Source organism: Chanodichthys erythropterus, chromosome 9, assembly GCF_024489055.1.
Source record: "Chanodichthys erythropterus isolate Z2021 chromosome 9, ASM2448905v1, whole genome shotgun sequence".
Lineage (NCBI taxonomy): Eukaryota > Metazoa > Chordata > Actinopteri > Cypriniformes > Xenocyprididae > Chanodichthys > Chanodichthys erythropterus.
The window spans coordinates 25,423,295-25,444,316 of NC_090229.1; the positions used below are offsets into that span (position 1 = coordinate 25,423,295).

Genomic DNA, 21,022 nt, shown 5'->3' on the forward strand with positions numbered 1-21,022 from the left:
GAGAGTTACAATGGCATTGCTGTCTATGGAGGCCTCACTGAGCCATTGGATTTCATCAAAAATAACTTAATTTGTGTTCTGAAGATGAACAAAGGTCTTACGGCTGTGGAATGACATGAGGGTGAGTAATTAATGACATTTTTTTTCATTTTTGAGTGAACTAACCCTTTAATTTTCAGCACAAAGTGAAAAAAAAGGGAAATTATAATTTTTTGTTTAAAAAAAGTAAAAAAAAAAAAAAACTACACACAATAATTAGTATGCTATATTAAACTACATTGTGTCTTCAACAAACATAACAAAACTCTCTCTCTCTCTCTCTCTCTCTCTCTCTCTCTATATATATATATATATATATATATATATATATATATATCAATCAGTCAATCACAAAGATTATTTTCAGCTGTGTTTAAGGTTTTTAATGTATCTCTGTACTGTGTATGTTGCAGTGTAAACGTTGCTGCTGCACTATTCCTTAAGAACTCTCTGATCTTTACTCCTAATTACCATCTTGATTTCCCTAGAGGTGTCTCGGCTGAAGTGCCGAATGCTCTTGATAAACAGAAGTTTGTTTCTTTAATTAATGTACAGATTTTTAAAACACACAATAGGCATAAAGGCAGCTGTGATAGTGGCTCATTCAGTCGTCTCAGAGGACTTTTGTGATGTCTGCATTAATATAAGCTTACAAGTTCCTTACAAGTGCATTTTAGTGAAAATTTCCCATTGTCTCATGTTTAGTCCGCTCAGTGGTTCTTAACTGCTACATACTGAGTAATACGAATTAGCAGCATAGTAGTTACTATAGGGTTAGAGTTAGGATTAGGGTTTGGTTTATGGTTAGTTGCATGTAATTATGTAGAATTTACTCTTATTACTACAGTTAGTACATGTAACAAATATAACAAGGACAGTAAAATAAAGTGTTACCAAATCTTCCTCTTAAAAGCTGATATACGTTGCAAAATGCAGTTATATACATGTGTTTTTAAATGACATACCATACACTTGAATTCCTTTTATATAAAGCTAAATATATATTTTTAGGGCCCAAGCACTGATTGTGTAGGGACCGTATTGGAATTGCTCTATTTCTTATTATTATTCTCCAAAATTCGCATTTTTGAGGGCCTAAACATGCTTGAAATCTCATTAAACTTTACACACACGTCAGAAGTGGTGAAAATTAATGGTGTCTCTGAATGTCCCCACAGGGAGGTCTTGCTAGCTTTAGCTCACTTCTGTGGACATTTAACACACACACACACACACACACACACACACACACACACACACACACACACACACACACACACACACACACACACACACACACACACACACACACACACACACACACACACAAACACACACACACACACACACACACTGTTGGTTATGCATATTCATGCTCTTTAAGTCTCCTAACAGGATGTCTCTAAAATAAACTACTGGATGTTGTGGATTGAATCACAGTCTGTTTCTATATCCCGTGTCTATTTGGATCAGGATCAAAGGCCTTGCTCAGTCAGGTTGATATTGAATGTCTTGGCTGATGCTTTAGGGACATTAGTGCTTGCTTTGCTTGAATTACTTGTTTCCTGCTGACCTAATGGAGTATTTACAGGGGGGCTTGGGCTTATTAGACACAGTTTGTGTCCAAGACATCAATGTTATGAACAAAGGCTTTGGTGACAGCATTGTAAAGAAATGTCTCGTTTAAGGGCCGCTGTTGGATTGGTAATTGCATTCTGTTATTCTTATGCCAATGGAGTTGAAAAAGGAAAGAGATTACAAATAAACATACATGGTCGTACCAGCAAATCTGTTGTTTTAGTATAAACTCATTAGAGTAACAGTATGAAAAGGGTCTGCAGAGCCTAATGATGTGACATTATTTGTAAATGTTGTCAGATGATGTCGTAGAGGTCACACATGTTTTGAATGTCTAAGGATAATGGTGCTGTCCTCCTCATTCTCTGGTCCTTCACAAACAATTATACAAAAGCAATTATCCAGCATGCATCAGTGAAGCGTAACACACTGTGATTTAGCTGCAGATTGGGATCTCTGTTGCTATCATCATTTTGTTCCGTTCTAAAAAATTACTCTCTCTGTATTTTTACGACTAACTACACAGGCGAATTAGCCCGCAGTTGAAGCCTGACTTCAAATATTCACTTTTGTGATAAGTCCTTTTTCAGCAGAACAGCCGATTTTTTAGCTTATTTCCTCCATTATACTATGCTCATCGATTATGTGTTCTCACAGTGAACAGACTGGGGTGGAAAGTAGACTGTGGAGGAATGATTCTTTACGGTTATGGTCTTCCAACAAACATCCATCAAAGTGGTTGCTCCCTGCGCTGGAGAGATTTTATATATTCATCTTCATCACCTCAGGATTTGAGCTCTTTTTTAATGGTTTACATATCCTGAAGCAAGGAATGGCAAAACACTGAGGGGAAACGAAAGCACAGGATGAGCCTCACCTGTATAGTGTTTGATCCATGTTTGGATTCAGTTTACTTTGTACTAGATCCCTGTCTCCATCAGGACATGAAGATTTTGGAAAAAAAAATAGATGAATGATTTCTGAAAGATTGGAGTAATGGCTGCTGAAAATTCAGCTTTGTTATCAGGAATAAATTACATTTTAAACATTTGGATCATAATAATATTTCATAAAAGTACAGTTTTACTGTATTTTTTAATAATAAAATGCAGCATTGGTGAGCATAAGTGACTTCTTTAAAAACCATTAAAAAATCTGGTCCCACTTTATATTAAGTGGCCTTAACTACTATGTACTTACTTCAAAAAATAAGTACAATGTACTTATTGGGTTCATATTGAATTGCAAAACACATTTGCAGCTATTGAGGTGGGATATGGGTAAGGTTAGGGAAAGCTTTGGTGGTTTAAGGGTAGGGGTAAGGTGTAAGGGATGGGGCAACAGTGTAATTATAAATGTAATTACAGAAATTAATTACAGATGTAATTACATGCAGGTGTTTTTAAAATATAAGTACAATGTAAAAACATGTATGTACACAATAAGTGCATTGTATCAAATGATTAATTTAAATGTAAGTACAGTAGTTAAGGCCACTTAATATAAAGTGTGTCCAAAAATCTTACCCACTCCAAATCTTGGAATGGTAGTGTATCTCTAAAATGACCATTAAAGCAATGCAATAATTCATGTCAGATTTTTTTAATTAATTCAAATGTTTAACTTTTGGGTCCTTTAAAGAAAATTCTACATACAGTAAGCTTCAATGAACAATATCAATTTAGAACATATAGTTTATGTTGCTAAGAGTGCTTGCTAAGGGTGTTGTGTAGGGATACACAGAACCGTTGGGTTTGGCATTTTATTCAGTAACATTAGGCATTTTGATTTATATGCTGTTTAATATTTGATGATCATGTTATTTTACATGTGCATATGCAATGCTTCTATCACAAGTTTCTGCTTCTTTTTCTCCTGTGTTTTAATCCTTCTAATCAAACTACCGAAGCGGTGTGTGTGCTTAATGCTAATTCCAGTAATCACCGGGTTGCTGAAGCGCCTCCCCCAGCATTTATCTTTTTTTTTTTTTCATCATAAAGGCAGACATATTGTTGCCATAGTTCCACCTTTTCTCCATTGCATAATTCCACCTAGCAGCAATACCATCGCCTCTCTCTCACATTTCGCCATGTTTGAAACTGTGTAGAGCTTCTGTGCTCCTGAAATTCGGCTGATATTGTATACTCTGAACTCAGCATTTGAATATTTCATTATAATTTTAGGTATATCTCGATCAAAAGATTGAGTACAGGTATAGGCCAAATATACTTAGGGCCAGATTTACTAACAGCTTGCAAAAGCGCAGACCCTCATTTGGTGTTAAAAAGCTACTTTCAGGATTTACTATAAACACGCAGTGAAAAATTAGCATAGAAAAGGTGTTATTTTTGTGGCTGACCTTATTGCACATGCATTTGTAGGAGTTTCCCTTTCAGATTCAAAATTTATGGGAGGAGAATATTTAAATGAATCACGCAAGGTGATTTACTAAGGTTTGCGCTAGTCAATTTATTGGTATTTGCAGCATTATTTACCGCCCAAAAAAAGCATATCTTAAAACAGACGCTGATTTGCGCTGCTCTTGATTGAGTTGGTCATTATGGAAATTATGCTTTTTTTGGAATTGCACTCTGTTTAGTATACCTTTTTTTTTCTGTTAGTATAAATCAAGTATACTTAAGTGTAATTTTAATTATATTTCTGAGCAGAAATATACTAATAGCATACTTCTTTTTTGTAAGGGAAGCTAAAATGCAATGTGTAGTGCATACATGTACCTGCAACCAAGCACAATTATACATTATGATACATTACATTAATGAAAACAATCTCTTCTAGTATCAAGACATTTGATACTAGAGCAAAGATGGATTTGTATAATGATGTGGGAATGATTAGCTAATGATTCGCTTGTCTAGGCTACTTGAGAAACTAGTGCTATATTTGCCCCATTCACTTATGTCCATTCATTGTAAAACCCAGCGCTGAAGAAAAAATCCAAACCTGTAGTGGAATGCATGTTAAAAAATCCTGCCAACCCTTGTCCGTGTGCAGCTGTGGAAGCCGTTTGGCATCTCTCACCTGACTCTACAGTGAGACGGTGAGTGTTCTCTAGTAGAAAGCCGTCAGACAACGTTTGTCTGTTCAGCTGTCACCTCAGCACTCCTGAGCTGGGCTTACTGACAAAAAGAGACAGACACATAACAGAGACAAAGAGACAGAACACAAGAAAGAACGAGAGGGAGAAAGACACGAGGGAAAAAACAAAGACAGACTCCCTGTGGACTCAGGTAATAGGCTGTCTCTCCAAATGACCATCAGAGTTCACTTCACATTGTGATGATTGCAGGTGAAGGAACGGCAAAGGGAGAGCGACTGAAAGACGGAGCTCTTATTCAGATTGAAATGTCATTCGGGAAAGGACATATGCTAATTCTTATGTTCTGTGCATTTAGTAAGTGCTATTTAAAACAGCTTCATGCTGTGCTTTGTGTTGTCAAGTTCAAACATAAAAATTCAGTCACAATAAAGTGAAAAAAAATATGTGTCCCAGAAGAAAAGCTGATCACTCAGATCAGCTTTGTCATAGCTCAGGAAATGTAATGAAGATCTCATGTTCCATCGAAGAATCAACTTCTCCGATGCTGCTCGTAAAATTGCTTTGGAGAAATATAAATAGACACAAATATGAGAATCTCAACATGCAGTAAGAGTATAGAGATATAAAATAAATGTGAAAAGCATACCTCTGATAAATTTGAATGTTTGAGGTCTGACTTTTGGTGAAAGACTAGAATTTCTCTTCAGAAATTTCTGTTTTTGTTTTCTGCACATTTAAGAAAGCAGATGTCTCAGTTTGTTCTCCATTTGATCTTATTGTCAATATAGAAAAACAATTGAGATATTGAAGAGATCCCATTTGTGATTTTTCATTCCCTTGGGATGTTGTTTGCTCCGTTTGGTTTTCTGGAATGTTAAAATCATCAGTCATTCACATCAATGCTTTGCTGACTTTTTATGACCTTTTATATCTATTAATTTGGTTAAAAGTAACTGGACTTTCCATCTCCAGACAACATTTTTAAAGTCACGAGTCAGGTCCTTGGTCCTTCATGGACACAGTGTACTGTAAATACAAAGAGAACATTTCTCAAAAAAAAAAAAAAAAAACATTTTTATTGACCTTTTAATATTTCATATTTTCAGTTTATCTGCAGTACTCTTTAATGTGATTTTTTTTTTTTTTTTATAACTGTAATGAAAAAGTTTCCAATCCTTTTCAGATGTCTTTAAATGTAAAATCAAGTCATTTTGCTTTCAGACTTAATTGTAGCAGACGTTTTGGTCTATTCATTTTAGTTAGGATAATTCATGCAATTCTATCTGTCTGTCTAACTGCAGAATGCTTGACGCTCGGTCAGCAGGTGGAGTGATGTTTAATATGCACTGTTCCATGTTAGTGATCTAATGTGAGTTAGGGACTGTCTGAAGACATATGCCATCTTTCATCACATCTTTACATGTGCACACATCCATGTGTAGCCCATCCGCCTCAGAAACCGCTGTGTGAGTGGAGCTCGCGGTATGATAAAATGAGACTGACACAGCTTAAATACTCCAATGATCCGCATTCCCCAACAGAAAAGAGGACCTGAGTGCCCCCTGCTAGTATGCAGGTGTCTGAATTACATGGAATGATTGTGAATTTCAAATTCTGGATTAAAGCTCCCGAGAGAGACTGTCAGAAGGGAGTACTGCATGCAAAGTCTGGCTAATTTTTAATTTTGACAGGCACAGGCTTCACACACTCACCGCTGAGGGGTTTTACTGTCTCCCCAACTTAGTTCAAGAGTCACAAAGCTTCCTTTGACAATAAGTATCCACAGAACAGCCAGTAAAATGCAATAGTTACAGTCCACTGGGTTCAATTTAATATGCAATTTACACACAGTTTTTCAGACATTGTTCTTTTGAGATGAATGCCCCAAAAAAGAACATCTGATGGCAAATAGTAGCAATAACTTTTACATTATTCCTCCAATGTATTTTCATGGTATAGAGGCCTCTCAACCCTTGTGAAAAAGAAGTGATTAATGTACTTGCAGGTAATATAATATTAATGAAATAAAAGTCCGCTTGAGTGTAGGCCTACTTACAGTACAATATGTATATACAAGACATACAAGTTTCAACGGAAATTAAATTAAAATATATTTTTTAGTTTACCATAAATGCTTGTCAGTACATTTGACAGTACAATGTAACCATATAAAGATGTACTACAACTTTCCATTTAATAAAAATGTAAATTATAACACTTTTTTTTTTTTTTTATTTCATTGAAATTAATATGCAGTTAAGTGTCTGAAAATGTTACATTCAGTTCACACTTAAGGGTTTTGTTTTAAATTATATTATTACCATAATAAGTACTCATTTTAAAAAGGTTAAAGTGCTACATTCTAAAGTGTACTTCTTTTTCGCAGGGTACGTTTTATGGCTACATTCACAACAACACTAACTGTACTATATCAACTGTATGCAACATGTTTTACCATAGGTTGGTCCTATGTCTCATATATTTGCACTATTGTATGCCATTTTGTAAGTAAATAAATTTCAACATAGCAGAGCTATTCAAAGTGCTGAACAGAGTAAAGAAACATAAAATAAAAACAGAGTAAAGCCAAACAAAACAGACAAATAACAAATAAAACAGGATAATATTAAAATGCCAGGGAGTAGAGATATGTTTTCAAATTTGATTTAAAAAATGATAATGGCGTAAGGCGGATGTCCAGAGGCAATTGGTTCCATAGACGGAGGGCGGCAACGGAAAAAGCTTTATCTCCCTTCGTTTTTAGATGGGAGCGGAAAAAGATAAAAGAGCCCTGTCTGAAGATCTGAAGTCTGGAAGAAGACAGAGGAGTAAGAAGATCATTAAAAGCTTTAAAAACAAACAACAGAATTTTAAACTGAATTCTAAAATAGATTGGGAGTCAATGAAGCGAAGCTAAAATTGGGGTTACATGATCATATTTCTTTGATCATATCATCTGGAGGTGTGCAAGCGATGACTGAGGAAGACCCAGATACAATGGGTTATAATAGTCTAAGCGTGAGGTATAACCTTCTCCATGTCTTGGAATGACAAAAACGATTTAAGTTTGGACATAATCCGCAATTGATAAAAACTGTTCTTAACAACAGAATTAATTTGTTTGGATAAACAAAATTCCTGGATCCAAGTCCAGGATGACACCAAGGTTTCTAACCTTGGAGGAAACTGGGGGGATTACCCTGCTAGGTGGAATTATGCAATGGAGAAAAGGTGGAACTATGGCAACAATATGTCTGCCTTTATGATGGAAAAAAAAAGATAATTACCCAGCTCCTTAATTTGGGGGGACCAAAAACAATGATTTCCGTTTTGTCCTCTTTAAGGGTTACTTCACCCAAAAATGAAAATTATCCCAAAATGTACTCACCCTCAAGCTATCCTAGGTGTATATGATTTTCTTCTTTCAGCCAAACACAATCAGGGTTATATTAAAAATATCCTGGCTCTTCCAAGCTTTATAATGGGAGTTATTGGAGTCCAAAAAAGTGCATCTATCGATCGCGCTATGTCTTACGTTATAATGTGTAGTATGTCACGTCATTGTTTATTACGTCGCTAAAGTTAATGCTTTTTGGACGTACGCAAAATGCATATGGCTGTCATGTCGGAAGCTCATTATTTAAAAAAAATAAAGTTTCAAATATGGATATTTGTCTTACACAAATGCATTGATTTGCTTCAGAAGGCCTTTATTAACCCCTCGGAGCCACGTGGAGTATGTTTTATGATTGATGGATGCAATTTTTTGGACTTCAAAAACTTATCCTCCAATCACTTCCATTATAATGTTTGGCTGAAAGTCATATACACCTAGGATGGCTTGAGGGTGAGTAAATTACAGGGCAATTTTTGTTTTTGGGTGAACTAACCCTTTAACCCTCTGGAGTCTGAGGCTGATTTGGGGCCTGGAGAAGTTTTGACATGCCCTGACATTTGTGCTTTTTTCATTTGTTCATAAACACATTAATGACACAAGTGTCATTACACTGTATTCAATACAAACTAGGCTACCATAATATATGAGGAACATGTATATACATGTTTGTGTTTTTGAAGGAATAACATTTATGCGTGGTTATTAGGGGTGTAACGATACGCTCAGCTCACGATACGGTACCTATCTCGATACGGAGTTCACAATACGATACGTATCACAATATTTTGAACAAAATTAAACTGAAATTCAAACAAGATTTATTCAAAAAACATTAACAAATTTCAATAATTTTTCTTGTTGTACATACAAGATCACATTTCAAGGTTTAATAAAAAACCTTCTGTATTCAGATCAACAGCTGAATAGGTCTGTCTGTCACTGAAAAAGAATGTTAAATTTAACATGAACTTAGAATTATGAATAGGGGCTGTTCAAATATCGCGTCTAAAAATGTGTGGAAGGCGCGGCTGCACCGCTTCTCCTTCTTTCCAAAGCACTTGCGCTCCAGTGGTGTCGGTTGTTGCTATGCAACCATGAACCGCGCTCTCGCAGAGGATCAGGAAGTTTCTGCAAAGGATAAATGATTTCTAGCCCTTGCATTAGCTTTACTATTAGATATATTTATGGAGATATATAAAATCCACCCTGTACAGCTATGATCAGCTGTTCGGCTGAGCTTTTGTTGTTTTGTTACGGAAAGGCCATAGCTGATCGGTTGATTCTTGTCACACGACCTGCGGTGCGCTTGCGGCATTCTGAAAAGTTGTGAATTGTTAATCTTGATGCGCCTGGAAAACGCACCGCATGCGCGTCGCGACCGCGTTGATCCTATTATGAGCGCGCCTGCCGCACGGCTACATTTGAAATAACTGACTTGCACGCGGAAAAGACGCAATATGTGAACGTCCCGCGGAACTTCTTAAAGCAAAGCATCGCAAGCATCTTTTGCTTTTCTGTGAGCACAGCTGTTGCTGTGGCACTGCGGTAAAGGAAAGCCATGACTTCTCACGCGACCAAGCAAGAGACTGACGCGAGAAACGTTTAAACCTGCTTGCAAGATTCAATGTGTGCCCGAAACACTTACTGAACTAGAGAGCTGATTGAGACACACCCTTAATATGCGGTGACAACCGGCTTCTCTCACTCCCACCTTGCAGAGTAGGCAGCTCAACCAATAAGATTAGACTGCCGTCATATCGTGAAAGCATCGCCATCATTCTACGATGCATATCGTAACATTTTTGCATCGCAATATATCGTACTGCGATAAATCGTTACACCCCTAGTGGTTATTGAAAAAATAAAAAGTGTCTGAAAAAGTCACTGAAATAAGGCCAAAAAAAGTATATTAAATCTGTGTTCATAAGACTTCTGGGTATTGGAGGTTGTAGACTAAAGTTTTTGCTTCAGAATTATGTAAAAATTATGCTGCCTACTTGCCTTTTTGTCAAGAAACACAGTATGCATGGAGGCATGTATCATCATGAATAATGGGTCATTTACACCTGAAAAAACAAAAGAATCACATAATAATGACCAGAAATGACTTGCATATTAACCCTCAGGGGTCTGAGGATTTTTGGGGCCCTGGAGAAGTTTTGACAAGGCCTTTCAGTCAGGTAGGGTGTGAAAAAACCCTCTGTAATCATGTCTCAGCTCAATTTAACCCTTGTGACATTTTTGTCCATTTCAGTTTTGTTTTTTGTTATAAGTGTGCCTTTGTTAATGCCAACTACATGAATTTTGGCTCAGGTGTTTATTTTTTATTGGAATTTTAATATTCTACCCTCATTTCCTTCAAAAAATCAATTTTACCCTCCGTACAAAAAATACTCACTCAGGACCTTAAGGACAATTATGTCCACATTGAAACCCATTAAAACTGCAATTTTTTAACCCAGGGCCATTTGACTATAAAATGATACAATATTTTCAAATAGTCATTCATTCTATAGGCAAGGCTTCAAATTTTACATTTTTACAATTTTTTACTAGATTGTGTCATATTTTCAAATTTGGCATATAAAATAAATACTCGCTTTATTTGTGTTTTCTGCTTATGCATATTATAGTCTATTACAGAGTCAATATGAAAATGCAGCTATAATTGTGTGGGAATATTGGTAAGGATGTCAGAGTGCAGTTTGCATGTGTTTACTGAAAATTTAATTTGTGTAATTAGTTTGAAAGAAATTATATCGTACTGGCAATCAAAAATCCCACTCCATGTATGAGTCACACCCTTGGCAGGGTCATAGGGTCATGTGAAAACTATGAAAAAGGTCAAAGAAGGCTTTGAGGTTTTCCTTTTTCGACCAAACATGCATCTTAACCCTTGATTGCACTTTTTCACTTGTTATTGTTTTTGTATGGAGATAAAAGGTATGCTTGAATTTGAAGTAGAAGTTCAGAAGCCCCTAAACACATTGTTTTAGTTTTCACCACAAGAAAATGCTGATTTTTTAGTCTGGTAGATATTATACAAAGTTTGAGTTCACACAGGTGTCCTCACAGCCAAACCTATAAATATGTGGTGCTTGAGGGGTTGATCATTTCATTGTTTGAAGAGACGTTACTCAGCAGAGGAAGCTCTGAAGCTAGTGCTGCCCACTGACAGTGAGCACACAGGTGCATTAGAAGCCGAGGATGTAAAGAAACCGATTTGTAAAGCGTTAAAATTCTGAAAATGCATGAATGTTTGGTATCTATGGATAGAACAGATGCTGGTTAAAAAATTGGCATCAGTGAAAGTGGAAAAAATATTAATATATAATATTTCTATGACAGTTTTTTGGCATGGACATTTTTGTCCATTATGGACCTAAGTGTTAGTTTTTGTAAAAAAATCTGACACTACATAAAAAATATAAATGCCTCAAAATTAATGTTGTTGTTCTTCATTGACCCACCCAAGAATATAATAAGCAAAGGAAAAAAATTCTGCTTAGCATTTAGTTTATGAAAATAAACTACTATTTTTATTTTTTTTTTTCATAAAAAACACCTATGGCATTATGTAAACAAACCAGCATTTAAAGGGTTAAAGTTCTTAAAATTAATGGATATTTGGTATCTATGGAAAGAACAGATGCTGGTAAAAAAATTGACATCAGTGAAAGTGAAAAAAAAATATTAATAAATCATATTTCTATGACAGTTTTTTGGCATGGACATTTTTGTCCATTATGGACCTAAGTGTAACTTTTTTTTGAATGCACAAGGGTTAAAATAATGGTATTCTATTATATTCTTTAAAATATAATGTATTTCTGTGATGCAAAGTGTCTGAACAATTATGTTACCTCTATGGCATTTCATATAGGTTTTTAGCTTAAAAGCATGCACATTTGGATAAATATTGATGGATTCTTATATGTTTATGTCAAATTTCTATACAGAGGAGTAATATTTATTCTATATATCATCACTATGAGTGCTGGATACTGTGTTTTCAATTCATACTTGCAGCCGGAGGGCACTCTCTGTGCACCTTTAGGCCACAAATCCATATAAAGAAGAAGAACCAGGAACTAACTGCATGTCTTCTAGAGATCGCTAATCATGGCTTTAACATCCAGATAAACACTTTGCAAGATAATAAATACACGATTGAGACAATGAATGCATGTATTGCTTCTGAATTTGCATCTGAATAGCGCTGGCTCCGTGGGCGTGGCCGCATTAGCGGATAATGAGCTGAATCACGGACTTCTGACATGGCTCTCTTTTCATACAGATTACATAAACACAGAATGTTTGTTTTCGATTTCACTTGCACGATTTAAAACCTGACATTTCAACATTTCTTTAGACATAAGTTTAATTTTTTTGTCATTCGTATTCACTAAGTTACAGTTCATTTTCTGAGAACTATCAGAATGGACTTTGTTCAGAGGGAGACGAGAGATCACGCATCGTGTTAGTTTTCTTTATTTTACAAAAAGCACAACATTTTGTTTTTACTCTGAGTGTACACAAATGAAAGAAGATATTCAACAGATTAAAATGGTGTGTAACTCTTAATTGTATGTGCAACATTGACGGAGTATTTTGAGTCTCTTTCACACTGGTTAGAAAAAAACGCGGTGGAATCGCCGGAGAAAGTTATTTGATAACCATTTTTTAATGTCCCAGATGCATTCCAACAAAGGTTGAATAGAATCGCCAGCTTTCAACGGCAGTATCATCAGCAAAAAAATGAAATGAAACTTTATGCTTTTTAATGATATCCCCCAGTTGACGCATATATAAGTTAAAAAGAAGCGGACCCAAAATAGAGCCCTGAGGTACTCCAATAATAATAGGAGCAGAGGTACTCCACTAGGAGCAGAAGATAAAGAGATCTCTACAGCAGTAATATGGGTAATGTGTTTACACTTAAATACACAGCTAGGCATAGTGCACTGTGAGTACCTGGATGATGTACTTATTCAATGATAAAAGAAACAAAAAATGCATTGTTGGACACTTGCCATTTCCTACGTAGTGCAGCTAAATATGCTAAAGCCAAGAGCAACACATGAGGTGCCTTCGAAACACATTTTCCTTCAAATGGAATAGGACACATGCTTCTGTATAGCAAAATAAATAAATATTATTCAAGTGCTACATTTGATACCACACTATCCTTATGCATTCTATGGCAAAGTACATAGTGTATAATGTAAGTGCACAGTGTATACTACAACTAAAGTGACCCAATACCAAAATGTGCAGTACACAACAGATCATGTTTACTGTACTTACGGCTCTACCTGACCTTCCGTTGCCAGTGTGCAATAACTGAACTGCAAGTAATATTAACTGAGATTTTAATATTGTTTTTTGGCTCATTATTTTCTATCGATGGCATTATTAACACAAAGTTGGATTCTCAGATGATAATTGGATGCCACTCATTGAAATAAATAAGCATAATAAGGTCATGTGAAAACAATGTGGAATAATGTACTAATGTAGCATACAAATGCAGTGTAGCATTTGAAATGTTTTACACAATATTTTTAAAAAAGAGGTTAGAGGTCAGAGGTCATACAGTGGGTATGTACAGTGCTAAACATTTTTTTTAATAGTCTATAATTATGTCTTTTGTTTTAGGTGAGGATTTTTATGAGCCATCTCCTTATGAACCCATGACGCCTCACCGACATTCAGATGCATTTCGCCTGGCGTCAATCATCTCAGGTAATTATCAATATTTTCATTATGTATACGTTGTGGCAATGTACAGTACTGTACTTTGTTGTTGATATTGATGGCTCCTTTTTATTGCCAAGTTCTTATATGAAACTCAAATTAATTATTATTATGTTCCAATACAGACCATTCAACATTTAAAAAGTTTATTCTTCCTAAATTTTTCTTTTAGCACATTCCAAACTTATTATAGAAGGAGAAAGGAAGATGAATTAGTCATTTTCCTTTCTAGGAAAAAAAGAAACAGGAGCAAGCGTTTATTCCAGTGAAATAAAAACCATTCTAGGCATTTGTCACCTTGGCATGAGTTAAGTTTAATGTTTAATTCACTGACAGCAGTCATTACAGACAGTAGAGGACAGAAATATTGCATACAATCCATTATCACAGCCTCACAGAGCCTGGGACAACCAGAATAACTCATTTTTATTCTGATCTGAAAAAGAAAAAAAAAAAAATAGCCAGTGAACGACAAATCTCATGCGCACTATAGAAAATAGTGAATTCAACAGGGTTTTCAGATCCATCTTCTTGCCAATTTGTTGCATAATACTTTTTTTGTGTCTTGAAAGGCCTGCTGTGAATAGCAGCTGAGGTTTGGAGTTTGCATATTTTCTTTCTTTCTTTGCACAAAATAAAAACATTGCAGCTGGGAAATGTGGACACGGCTTCCATTGGCTGATCGTGTAAACATTAGTTGATTGTGTAATTTCACAGAGAGGTGAGTTAAGTAGGGTTTAATGTCTTTGTTGCATAATTGTATGTATTGTTATGGTTATCACATCTTCAGTTGATTATATGACAACATAAAAGGGGAAAATGAGTTTGGAGACTGATTTAAAGGGATAGTTCACCCAAAAGTGAACATTCTATTATCATTTACTCAACGTCATATTTTTACAAATTATTCTTGCATTTACTGTTTCTTCATATCAAAGCAAGAGTCATTCCTACAGCAAACTTAAGGCTGTAGTTTCTCTCTAAAGAAGTCTCAGACATCACGCCCACGGACCATTGGCTGAACGTCTGATGCATTTGGCACACTTAACTTGAAACACTTCAGGATTTTCAAAGTCGTCATCTGGTTGGTTAAATTCTAGAGGATGTCTGGGAGACGTGTGTGTCACGTTCTTTAATGGTCCGCTGGTACGCCCCTAAACATGACGTGGAACAAAACGAATGTGGTTGGTTGCGTTACATGTCAGTCAAACATCCTCTTGGGCAGTCCTTGGCCAATGAAAGCTGCGATAGAGTCCAGACCTTCTGCCATCAGTCTGAAGGTCTGGCTACGCAAGACTACATTGCGTCTCACTCACAACCTTCACAGATTGAGATGGCGTCTTTTGATTTGATGTGAGAGCCCGAGTCATTATTCTAAACCGGCTGTGTCTGTTCATTTACTAAAGAGGATGAGAGAAACAAGTGGACCGCAGCACTAGCACTGACATATTGAGGGTAAAGCTGGCGGACCCGCTCAGCCCGTATCCGCTCCCTGGTGGGAATCTCTCCCAACCTGGAAGTGGAACAGCCCTGTGTGCCATATTTAGGATCAGACAACATTAATTGTGATCCCTTAGTGCTCTGACTGCTGTGATGCACAACCCTGGATTCATATATCACTAGAAGCACCATTGTGTTACTGATGTTTTTATATACACAGTAAGTGGATAGTATTAGCAAAGTAAAATCCTAAAACACACACGGGGGAATACACTAAGAATGAAATGCGTATTCATTTGTTAAAAGACACATTGCAACATGTGAAGTTACATACATGTGATTGTAACAACATTGGTTTGTCACATTCTGATATATGAAGTCAAATTATGAGAAAAAAGGACTCAATTGCAGGATGTAAAGTTACATTGTGATTTATAAAGTCAAAACTATGAGAAACAAATACACAATTGTGAGATATAAAGTAACTTTGAGATTTTGCACATTAGTTACATTCTGTGATATGAAGTCAAATTACCTGAAACATATCAATTTGCATTGAGATTTATAAAGTCACAATTATAAGAAACAAGTTCACAATTGTGAGATGTAAAATCGCATTGCGATTTTGTGAATTTAAGTCACATTCTGATGTATGAAGTCAAATTACAAGAAACTGTCACAATGGAAAGATATAATGTTGTATTGTGATTTATAAAGTCACAACTACAAGAAACAAATTCACAATTGTGAGATATAAAGTCAAATTGAAATCTTACACAGTTGAGTCTCATTCTGATGTATGAATCAAATTACAAGAAAGTCACAATTTACCATTCGCAATGTCACACCCCCTTTAGTTACTGTTGCTATGTCTGACAAGTCATGCCAATCTCTCACGCAGTGAAAAATACATTGCGTAGCAAAGAGGACACTGACAATGCGTCGTCAGACAAGACAAAGCAGGTTACTTTTGATATGAAATTTTGTAATTTTAAAGACATTCTTTGATATGTCGTGATAGATTGCTGTAGCGCCTCATCTCAAGTGGCTCGTGAACCGATCATCTCTTCCTACTAGTTTATTTCTAGAAATGTTACATCATTAGAAATGTTGTTTCAAATGTGGAAAGATGTCAGTACACACCATTTTTCAAGTTCAAATCCGCCTATGTTAATCTGCGATCTGTCGGACAAAATGGCGGATTCCGCATTATGATTGGTTAGATCGCCTGTCAATCAAACTTCTGGCGAAGGGTCAAATGCAAGATATAAAGTTGCATTGTGATTTATAAAATCACAACTATGATAAATATGAGAAACCAAAGACTGTTACTGAGTTTTTGAAATGAGTGCATGCGTAAGAACAACCCCCCTCCTTTCGAGGGAACGCCTAAAAAAACTGGTGCACGAATATTGGAACACGAGTGTTCACCACCGGCATTCGCTGTATCGTGTTAGTGGATTCATTATGTCGGACTTACCGCAGGTTACTCATAATCTGCAGTTTTTACTCCTGTCTCCGGACAAAAACATAGCATGTGGCACCTGTAGAGTGTGGAAAGTTACTGGAGCGCGCAGCCGCACTCGTCTCTCACAAGGAACGTCACGGCAGTGATTGACAAGCCAGAGGGCCAGTCGTTTACGAGATGATCGCGTAAATGATTGGCTGATGTTTTTAAGGCCCTACCTCGTGCACAGATGATGTATATTAATATTATTCCTTTCAGTGCACTTAATAAATAGTCTTTTATCAGTTATTAAAGACAGTTTCAAGTAATATTGCAAAAATGTATAAACCAAAACATCCTCTTTAGCAGCTTTAAAAGTCACATTCCGATATATGCAGCCAAATTAGTCAAAATGTCGCTTTTGTAAGATGTAGTTACATAGTCATTTTATAGTCACAATTCAAATAAATTAATTTACAAGTACAAGAAACAAAGTCACAGTTGCTAGATATAAAGTTTTATGAGATTTAAAGTATCAATAGCTAGAACAAAATTTGCTTGAAAAAACAGTTGCTGTGTTGAATACCTCTGTAAACTTTCCCCTCGCAAAGGTCAACAGTTCAAGATCTCAGAGCACCACTTTATGTTGTGGTTCACACTCTGTGTTCAATTTGATAGATATCAGGCCAGGGCAAAAAATATTTGTCTGCCTGAAATATGACATGACATAAGACTCTCTTCATGGGTCATTTCAGGTGTCGATGAAGACTCTATTAACAGGAGAATCTTCTCTCCTGCTCGTTCACTTTCTTTTTCATTTCTTTTGACAAATCCCTCAAGCCCGGTGAGCAGAAACACTTTCCAACAGAATAAGCCACTCGAAAAAGAAACAGATAAATTGAAGAATAGAAAAGGTAGAATATGAATAGATGAACCCTTTCAGGCACAGTGGTCTGTGAGAAATCAGCTATTATTTTCTTACTTTTCAATTTGCATTAAAGTAGGAATCTTTCCGTTTTGTGATATTTTATGTTTCTCCAAAGCTGGGTGTGCACAGTCTCTTGGAGATTCTGAAAAAAAAAAAAAAAACAGCAAAAAAAACAAAACAAGCTAAACTAGTTTGATTTTTTTGCAACTATTCTTGATGCTAACATCAACAGAGTTGACAAAAAATCATGCTATAAAGATAAAATATTGCTGTTTTTATATAGGAAATTAGGTGGATTTGCACAGCGACCACTGTGGATATACAGGAAATACCAAATCATATGACAAAATTGTGGTAAACATTTTGTGTTTGATCAAATTGAGCAATCTTTATAATACATGGTCAAATCATTCTTTACTGGGGAAAAAAAACAAAACAAAACAAAAAAAAAACTAAAAAAAAAAAAAAAACATTTGAAAGATATTTCAATCAGTGCACAAAATAAATATACACTCAGTGCAGTTTAGTGCTTTTCACTTTTAAATTTGAGTGAGAAACCACCTCAAAAATGCCTGCATAATCATGGATTTTAGTTTGATGTTTTTTTTACCCATTCATCCTGTTTGAAAGAAATAGTGACTGTGCCTGAAATGGTTTGAAAAGAGATTATGGTGGCATGAGACCATAATCTCTGCAGGTTCAGAATAATATGGTCGTACAGTTTTATTATGTTGATAGTGGCTTCCAGATTTACACTAGTTTCTGATCAAATCTTTTGCACCAATAAAACAGCATTCAGACTGACAGTTTGAGCGATAGCGGTCTCTTTTATAATCATTTCCTTGCGTTTAGTATCTTTGTGTAGTGTTTATTCGTTGCTGTAATGGAGGTCCACTCTTATAGTCACGGCCAACATTACTGTCACAACAGGCCGATGAAGAAGGTAATAATAGTGTAAGTAATAAAAGCAAGACTTTATGAGCTTTTTGCTCATATTAAAGTGCACACATGCACACATATATATGTGTGAAAAGGGAACTGGGGCATTGAGATTGACGATTTTATGATAATACACTTTACTTCATGCATAATGCAAATAAGAAATTAAAATATTGGCGTTTATCATTAATGTTGAGTTAAGATTAGATGAGTTATGCAATTTACCTGTTAAAAACACCTTAATCTTTGTGATTCACTTTGTCTTTATTGCCGCAAGCATTTTTCTATTCTGAGTTCAGCATTGGAAATTATTTGGTATATTTGCCAGGCTAAGTCCTTAGGGGAGATGAAGCGATAACTACATGCAGTGATGCTCCGACTGCATGCAGAGCCAATGATTCCTCACACCTGGCATTGGAAACTTTCTAGAGATTTCTGGCTGAAATTAGCAAAGACTGCTGAATATGTTCAGTTCTTATACCTCATGTTGATTTTCCAACTTACAAAATGTTGATTTTATATTTAGTTCATTTTTGAAAGCAGTTTCTTGACAAATTTGCAGTAATAAAGCACAACTTATTATTGTTATTTGTATTTTATTGAACAAATTGAGAAAATCCCAGTGACAATATCACCAGTGGCATATTCTCATAATATATAGTTAGATAAAATAAAATATTTACTTCTGTATAGATTACTATAATTAATAAATGTAATATGCATAAATGTGCACAAAAATATCAAAGGGAGTTTCTGAACTAAAAGTCAAGGGATCTGTTTGACAACAAATTTTAATAATGAACCCCTCAAAAAAACTGAAGAAATATGTATAACCTTTCTCATTTTCAATCTTGCAGCATGCATATATTGCTACAGAACATTATGTTTTATGAGAACACAACCATTCTGATAAACTTGTGCAAAACTGTAAAGATTTTTACAAGTTAGTGTAAAACATAACCTTCAGCCACTGAGACCAATTCCCTCATTCTCGCCCCCCTTCATTCCCTTCAAAGGGAAAACACTGTTAACACACCCAACACAACCTTAGTTCAAGACATTGTTATCTTCTCTCTTCTTCCTATTACCTTGCGCATACATTGTTTCTTTTCCCTTTACTGCTGGCTGTATTAACTGTAAAAGCACATTTGAAATTCATACTTCACTGTTGCCTTTGTGCCCCTTCAAGGGAGAAATGTAATGAGACTTTGTTTACCATGTGGCATCCTTGTCAGTAGGGAATGAGATATGGTCGGCGTTATACAAACAAGCCTGGGTCATAGCCACTGATTATTAAACCAACAACAAGACAGTGGCTTCGTGGTCTGTGCTGATGCTAAAAGTCTGAAGTAAACAGGTTTTAGACTTCAGAAGTGTCCACACAAAATCAAATGAGTCATAAAATGAGGAGTCAAATTTTCCTGGATGTTTTGAGATAAAAGAGTATTTATTATTACTGTAACTTTCAGCAGTCGAAACGTATTATTAGTAAAAAAAAAAAAAAAAGGCAGTTTACTGAAATTCACAGCAAAAACTTGTTCCTTCTACTTCTGCAACAGATAAATACATTTTGAAATGCCTACATATGCACATCATTGACACTTATTCTGTGTATTTTGAAACTCTGACCATATCATTCAATACATGACTCATTTGAATCTTTTGTTTTGATTCAGTGTTTTGGAGCGAGTATCAAAAACTGCCAAAGTAAAATGCAGTAAACAAGGCTTTTTTACGTCATAAGTGTTTTGAAACGTTTCAAAATTTCAATGGTTCATGTGACTTTGCAGTTTGATATGCACTCCTAACCACTGATTCGAAACAAAAGATTCATAAAGCTTCGAAGCAGTGCTTTGAAATTGTTGAATAAAGTCTTTTTTTTTTTTTTGCCGCACAAAAAGTATTCTTGTCACTTCATTGCATTACAGTTGAACCACTGTAGTCACATGAACTGTTTTAAATACGTCTTTCGTAGCTTTCTGGGCATCTGAAAGTGTTAACCCTTAAATGCATGACTATTTCACCAATCATTCTTACATATTCGGGTCTTTAGAGACCCAGATCTATATCTAACATGGATGGATCTCTACCTGTCGCGATAATATAAAACTCCTCTGATATTAGAGTAACAATTACAGAAGAATAAAATAAAGCATAGTTTGTTACCTTTTGGAGCGTGGAAGGGCTCATTTTGAGCAGATGTTTTATGTCATCACCACTGTCCTTGTCAGAGCTCATTTCCCAGCACATTCAGCAAATTATAGCTTTGAGAATACGTTTGAGATCGCAAATATGAGCCCAAACTACATAATTTTCAACATCTTCAAAATCAATATTTTGATCGCTTACAGCTTCACCAGATCCATCATGTGACAGTGACACTATATTTCATTGCTTTCAGTACTCTGCAGAAAATCGCTGAGCCATTTCACATTT

The 21,022-nt window shown here is 35.7% G+C and overlaps 1 protein-coding gene across 3 annotated transcripts in view; it reads left to right on the forward strand.

Annotated features, from left to right (window-relative positions):
* Positions 1-21,022, forward strand: part of gfra2a (GDNF family receptor alpha 2a) — a 106,581-nt gene that overhangs the window by 24,150 nt on the left and 61,409 nt on the right. For all 3 annotated transcript variants that reach the window (XM_067393944.1, XM_067393945.1, XM_067393946.1), the window contains exon 3: positions 13,734-13,820. In XM_067393944.1, coding sequence (XP_067250045.1) covers positions 13,734-13,820 — 87 coding nt within the window. The remainder of the gene's footprint in view (positions 1-13,733; positions 13,821-21,022) is intronic.